At 37.6% G+C, this 7032-nt stretch overlaps 1 protein-coding gene across 3 annotated transcripts; it reads left to right on the top strand.

Moving 5' to 3' along the window:
• The first annotated feature begins 1698 nt into the window (after window positions 1-1698).
• Window positions 1699-4843, top strand: LOC116178986 (cytochrome P450 9e2-like). 3 transcript variants are annotated; one of them, XM_031498672.1, is made up of 7 exons: window positions 1699-1857; window positions 1912-2140; window positions 2189-2352; window positions 2398-2729; window positions 2776-3136; window positions 3185-3658; window positions 3706-4843. In XM_031498672.1, exons 2-6 carry the CDS (start codon window positions 1947-1949, stop codon window positions 3613-3615), a joined length of 1482 nt encoding a protein of 493 aa, XP_031354532.1. In that variant the 5' UTR covers window positions 1699-1857; window positions 1912-1946; the 3' UTR covers window positions 3616-3658; window positions 3706-4843. The 3 variants fall into 3 exon arrangements, with proteins under 3 accessions (XP_031354532.1, XP_031354531.1, XP_031354530.1); XM_031498671.1 differs by having other exon boundaries at window positions 3720-4842; XM_031498670.1 differs by lacking the exon at window positions 3706-4843 and having other exon boundaries at window positions 3185-3667.
• The last annotated feature ends 2189 nt before the right edge of the window (window positions 4844-7032 follow it).

Raw genomic sequence — 7032 nt, 5'->3', positions numbered from 1 at the left:
TGAATGGTCAACTGTATAAGCCATTCTAATTATAAACATCTATGCGGTTATAAACACTTCGCTCATTCATTGGGAGTCTAGAGGGTGGTTCCAACGGCCCGAATAATTACCAGTTTTATACCTATCTTTATTCAAAGCACAGCGACATTGAGATGAACAATAAACTTAGTGGGAGGTTACACTACTTTCTCCCGATTCCTTTTTTACGTGAGACGATCTATAACAAACAATGGACCTTAGGTACTAATTTAACCATAGAAACTTAAAACACTTTCTTAAACTTACATTTTTTAACTTTTAAATAAAAGCCTATAGTTTCTTTGTTTATTAAGTTATCGGAAAAGTGATCACTACAAAACTTCTTTGCAATGATTGTTGCATAATCTGCTGTTTTCAAAATAAGTATACGGGGTCTGGTAAAAAACTTTCAGACCTAACCTCGTTTTTTAAATAGATTCAATTAAAAGTGTTAAAAAAAATTGTGTAAAATTTTTTTAATTTTTTATTTCATTATATGAACCTTTTTAATCTTTTTTGAAAGTTTTTGAATCGTTTGAATCTTTTTTTAAATATCATCCCTGGTGTGCTATAGTTTTGAAAAGAGAATTTAGTATTATGTGTTTAGATTAAAACATACAGGGTGTTGCATTAAACAAAATAAGTTAGGTCCGATAACTTTTCTTCTTGACCTCGTAAACTTACTTTGAAAATGTATTTTTTCTGTAATTGTTAACAAGTTAGTATTGATGAGTATGAATTAGATTGTTGGAAGGTAACAACCAAGACTAAGCTGCGTAAGCGGCTATTATTTAACTTTAATTAAATAAATATAGTTTAGGAGATGTGACTTTGATTGTTGGGTATCTCCCAACATCACTACATAAGGACTTATGAATGGCAGTAGAAGTGGGACGCGTCCGCTCATACCTACGCCTTAATCTTTAACATCCAGAACTGATTACATCAAACTCATATCCCCTGGGCCCTGACTCGCGGCAGTCCACATCCTCTCCTCGCACGGAGAATTTGGTAGCCATGAGAAACGTATCGCCGTTTCCAAACATGATGATCATTGTCGGACGTCTGGGGTCTCTGGCACCCCTGCTCACCGTATTCTAGCTTGTCGGCAATACGACGATATCCGTGCATCCTAGATCTGGTTCCTGATGCCCTACGTCTTTGAATAAGCCTAATTTTATATTCAAAACCTACGTGAATTTGCGCCGAAGCAGAAGCCAGAGTCAAACCGTAGCTTTTTTAAAGCTTATTTTTTATTTGCTTTATTTATTTTGCTACTTTGGTAACAGATTATATTCGCCCAAACGAAGATCTCAATTCTTTATATTCGTGCGCTGTAGATTTACGCGATCTGCAGTCACCCAGTAGTCATTAATTTTGGGTAGTAGTTTTCTTCTTCATTTCTGCTAATGAAATTTCAAGTCATCCCATTAGGTACACTCAAACTAAATCTCAATAAATAAATAAGATAAAAAAAGTTCGCAGAAAGAGATAAAGGTCGCTCCTTATTTATTTGAACTGTTTTTTTTTGCGTCATTTATTAAAATAAGATAAACTTACGTGTAAGATGTACTTAACACGTGACAGGTTGCTTCAGATTTTTTAGTAAATAAAGCTAGACATGTATAATATATGCTTATGCTAACATTTCCCTCCATACACATTAATCGACTTCGTGGTATATAGCTCGCAAAAGTGTATCTAACATGTCTTGTAAACCTCTGTAACCGATTGTAGAGAGTGATTTTAAATTTCCCGCCGTCTCAGTAATTCCATTTAGTGCAGTGGCCTTACTCTATACAAACTACAAACGATTTTTTGAGTACACGCTTTTATAGGGTAAGATACGTACATATTCGTATTCCTAACATCATCATACTCAAATTTTTTTAGTTCACCGATCCATTTTAAAAACCGGAGCTTCGAACATGTTGGCTTTATGTTTAACTATTCTTACGATAGGTTTCTGTACTCTCGTGCACCGATATTTGCATTGGAGTAGAAGAGGTATTAAGCAATACCCATTTTGGAAAATTTGGCTAAACAACATTCGCGACTTTATTACACAACCACCATTGACTGACGCCATGGTGCGAGCTCGTGAAGATTTTAAAAATGCACGGTACTGAAGAATAAAGAAAATATTTGTGTTACATTCAATACGCTTTAGATATATTGGAACTTACCAAAATTTCAAACCGAGACTGTGTATAGAAGATCCAGAACTGATAAAACACGTGTTCGTGAAAGACTTTGATTACTTCGTCGATCATAATGTTTTTTTACCATATGACGGCGACACGGTTTGGGAGAAGAGTTTATTTAATTTAAAAGGTAGGTCTCATCCAAGAAACTTAGAAATAATTTCCCCTCGCTTAGGTGACGATTGGAAACAGTTACGTGGGTTTGTAAGTCCCACGTTTACCAGCAGCAAAATTAAGCTAATGTTCCACACAATTTTGGAGTGTTCAGCACAAGTGGTCGCGTCTTTGAAAAAAAGCGGAAAAGAGATTGTCGAGTTTGATGTGAAGGAACTTTTTGGACGATTAACCACCGACGTCTTCTTCGGCACGCATTTTGGAATTCTTTGCAATTCTGTAGAAGAACAAACTAATGAATTTTACACGATTGGCCAGAAAGCCACCAATTTTCTCGGATTTTGGTTAAAAGTCCGATTCATTGTGATTCAGGTGTTTCCAATAGTAGCGAGGGTGAGTGTTTTCAGCTTTTAAATATCTCCTATCCGTACCATTGCAGGTGTTCGGTCTACGAATATTTGATCAAAACGTAACCAACTTCTTCCGGTTACTAGTTAAAAACAACATCAAATCCAGAAAATCGCAACAAATCGCTCGTCCAGACCTGATAGGCATAATCATGAAATCGGAAAATAACCCGGATAACATCGAGTTGACCGACGAGATACTAACAGCGCTTGTAGCCACATTTTTCGGTGCCGGATTCGATACCGTCTCCTCGGCATTAATGTACACATTTTATGAACTTTCCTGCAACAGCGTTGTTCAACAAAAATTGCTCGATGAAATCGATGCCAATAAAGACAACTTCACGTACCAAACGGTGATGGAAATGCAGTATTTAAATATGGTCGTGTCTGGTAAGTGCAAATTAGAACGTTGCAGCTTTGGGCACGTTATACTTTCAGAAACTCTGCGAAAATGGCCCGTTGGATTCTTCCTGGAGAGGCAGTGCGTCAAGCCGTACAGAATTCCGGCATTAAAAGACGACGAAGTTGAGGTTCAACTAAAGGTGGGGGACGGAATTTGGGTACCTCTGTACGCTCTACACAGAGATCCGGAATTGTTTAGCGATCCTGACCGTTTTGATCCCGAAAGGTTTAACCCCGAAAATAAAAAGAACATCAATCAATATGCTTATATGCCTTTTGGAAATGGGCCACGAGGTTGTATTGGTAGCAGATACGCACTATTGGTACTTAAGGTTGCCATCTTCCAAATTTTGCAAAGCTTTTCTGTTAGGCCGAGTAAAAACATGCTACCACTTCAAATTGCGCGTTCGTATTTGCAATTACTTCCAAAGGATAAGATGCTACTCGACTTTCGTAGACGAAATTAAGTTAATTTATAATCTGTAATAAGAAGTAATATAATCGATATAGGTAGGTGTAGTTTATGTGTTTATTGAACACTTGGGCATTATTGTCAGATTTCAATTTTCAGTCATTTCTTCGTCAATGGATCAATTCTGAAGGGATCGCCTTTTATAACTCACTTCGTAAATTGCAGAAAATGATGCAAATACACGACTTAGACGAAAACATATTTTTTAACTTGGCAAACATGATGGAGTGGGGGTAATTTACTACTTGAAGGAACATCAAACAAAGTGGATGTCATTTATATTTATTTTAAGTTCCAAATAACAGTGGTTTAATTCCTTAATTTACTTAGATAACTTGTTTCAATAAAACTGAAGGAAAAAATAACAATTTCCAAGCAACGGAGTCACTAGGCCCGGATTTTACGTTTATGCAAATATATGTATAGCCTGGTCGAGGAGAGTTACTGGCGTTTTAAAAAGCTAGTTGGCTCTTTCCACGTACGCAGCTTTTTCCCCTACCCCCCACGACCGTTCTCGCCTTCCTGCTTGTCTGTCCCCATGGAGCCAGAGGAGGGATCCTCCAAACGCCATACGGCACAGCTTGCGCCCGACGCTCCCACCGAAGAGAGGTCGTTATCCGACCCAGCGTCTCTGAGTTTTCGTTCGACGCCAAGACCTTGAACCTGAAGAATTTTATCTTGGGCTTTAAGACCGGCCACAAACAGAATCAAAGACGCCTTTAGTCGTTTCTGCCTGTTTGTCTAATACTAACACTGATCCCGTGTGCGGGGGTTTTAGTCACTGGGCGTCGTGACTCCCCGCAGAGATCATTGTCCTCTGGCTTCGCTCCATCTGTCACCAGATTGTTGTATTATGGTGATCTTGTAGATCGCATGTTAGTTTTGGACCCTAACCAACAATTCGTCGACACCCACAAAGTTTGTGGCATCATCACAGTCAACGGTCGTTCTGATGACCTGATGACAAATTCGCCTACTACAACTAACTTTAGCAAATCAAATGGCAGAGAACCACTGACTAAAAACGTCTTTTCATGGAGCTGCGCCAGTCAAGGGAAAATCGGCTTTAGACGTGTGTTCGTCTAGGTCAGGGGTCGGCAATCTATTGAAACAGAAGAGCCAAAAATTACAAATTATAACATTTCCCAGTTTTGAAAGAGCCACAAAAAAATTTTGATTTAATATTATAGTATTTGGCTATATACAGGGTCCTGCAACAATGCGTCGGTTTTTCCTACATAGCTGATACCTGGTAAAAAATATTGGTGGTTGCGGATCTACAGAAATTATTTTTGCATGTACAGGGTGTCCCATTTTTACGATGTCAATAAATAACTGATCTTTTTAAATAGAACATCCTGCATATTACTTGTTTCAATGCCATTTGTTCAAACTGCTATAACTATTCTTTTTCAAATGGAACTACTACTGTTTTATTTCGCTATTCGATTGTCTTTTGCGTTCTCTTCAATGTTTATAAGGGGTGCCCTGTGCTTAAACCCCGCAGTTTTTATGGTATTCAATATTTTTCACAAAAGTACCTACTCATTAATTAATTACGTGTTTATACATCGGAGTAGGCTGCTATAATAAAAAACAAAAGAATACAAGAAAGTAAAGGTAAACAGGTGTCACAAATTAGATAATTATTTGCTGCAAGTGTACTTTTGATTTGGTAAATAAATAAGATTAATTAAAAAGGCGAATTTCGAACAAATGAAGTAATTTCTTTAGATAAATACGGAGAGCCGCAACTTTATATCAAAAGAGCCGCATGCGGCTCGCGAGCCGCAGATTGCCGACCCCTGGTCTAGGTCGATGCAGTGTGTGGCGACACCATAACCACCCATCCTAAACCCCTCGTTTTAGTCGCTATTACTCCAAATAACTAAATGTGACTAAGGAAACACCGTCCAGCAAATCTGACTCCTTCCCTTACCAATACGGTAAGGTGTATGCAGTCTTTTCCTGAAATGCATCGTTACTTTGCCACTTTGAGAACAGCGCGGTTCCCGAACGTGCGAAGATCCCTTCCGGGAAGCTCCAGTTTCTATGTCCACCATCGTTGCGGTACCTAAAACCCACGCTTCGAAGACAGCATATTAGACTAAAACGGCTCTCATCTAAGGTCTCGATCCTAAAAGTCTCGAATCGGAGAAAAGCAATCCTCACAATGATCTGATAGAAAAAGTTGCAAGATCAGGCCCTTCCGAGGCTATTCATTTTGGATGTCTCTCGGACCAGAATTTAGATTATGCTCCAATAGATATCCTTTCTTTAGCCACATCGGCCTTGAAAGTGATTCCGGTTTGAGAACAAGTCGCTGGATTAAAAAAACTCACTTACCTGGCTAATAATGTAAAATACTATTGTATGACTGTTGCTATAAAATAAAGTTTTGTTCACGACCATAAGCGGAAACTACACAATTAATCCTGGTCCATTTTACCCTGTATTGAATAAGCAGAACGCCTTTACAGTCCCAAAAATTGGTTGCCATCAATTTTCGAGAAGTGGACGGGTTTATGCATTTTTTTAATGCATTGTTTCCTGCTTTATGAGAGATGACTTTTCGTCGAAAAATAACTGTGTAGTTCTCCAATGCGTCCAAATGTTCCTGAAATTCTCACCAAGTTTCTCCTTCTATTCTATTGAGCAGACACTTTTTCAAGTTCATATACAGGGTGTTTTTTTGGGAGCTTTAGTTAAACGTTTCTGGGAAAGTAAAATACGTAGGTTTTTGAAAATTTGTACTTAGGAGTTACTTTGAAGGCCGAATCTATGTAAAATATTTTCAAAATGGTCGCACTTCCGGAAACACCGGAAGTAGATAGTAACTTCGTTATTTTAAATGGCAATCCCTATCTTTTATTGCATTTTTGGATTCTACGTGAAATTTCAGTTCTTTTGATACCCATATGTCGATATCTGCCATTTATGGTTTTTAAGTTATTTTGACTTTAAGAAAAAAAATGGCGGATGCAGATGGAACCTTGATAATTGATTATTTGAAAAAGGTTATAGTCATGGCAACCCATTTTTATCAGTGCATAGAGAATGAATAGGGCTTTCTTTTAGTGTACTTAAAAAAAAGTTAAGTTGCGTACAACCGCACCTATGGAGATCCAAATTTAAGAAACTTCAAAGTCTATAAACTCAGTTTTTTTAAATGGAATGACCATGTTCTTAATATTGCATGAGATAGAGAATCGAAATTGGCATATGTTGATATTACATGTTCCTATAGCTATCTTTAACAGTTTCTGATTTACTCCCATTTCATTGAATTGATCTCGGAATTGATGCCATTTTTTTTCGCATTTTCTTTTTAGTAGTTGGTCATGATTTTATAACAATCGAATTTTAAACAAATCAAGGAATGGATTCTTTAATACCATTGATTCTAGTTCTA

This window comes from Photinus pyralis, unplaced genomic scaffold (assembly GCF_008802855.1).
Source record: "Photinus pyralis isolate 1611_PpyrPB1 unplaced genomic scaffold, Ppyr1.3 Ppyr1.4_LG8, whole genome shotgun sequence".
Lineage (NCBI taxonomy): Eukaryota > Metazoa > Arthropoda > Insecta > Coleoptera > Lampyridae > Photinus > Photinus pyralis.
Note: the sequence above shows the minus strand (reverse complement) of the source record. Positions and strands in the feature narration are given on the sequence as shown.

Coding starts and splice junctions, on each gene's coding strand:
- LOC116178986 (XM_031498672.1), top strand. CDS start 1,947: ATGTTGGCTTTATGTTTAACTATTCTTACGATAGGTTTCTGTACTCTC. Junction 2,141..2,188: donor GAAGATTTTAAAAATGCACG/GTACTGAAGAAT, acceptor AATACGCTTTAG/ATATATTGGAACTTACCAAA. Junction 2,730..2,775: donor TGTTTCCAATAGTAGCGAGG/GTGAGTGTTTTC, acceptor GTACCATTGCAG/GTGTTCGGTCTACGAATATT.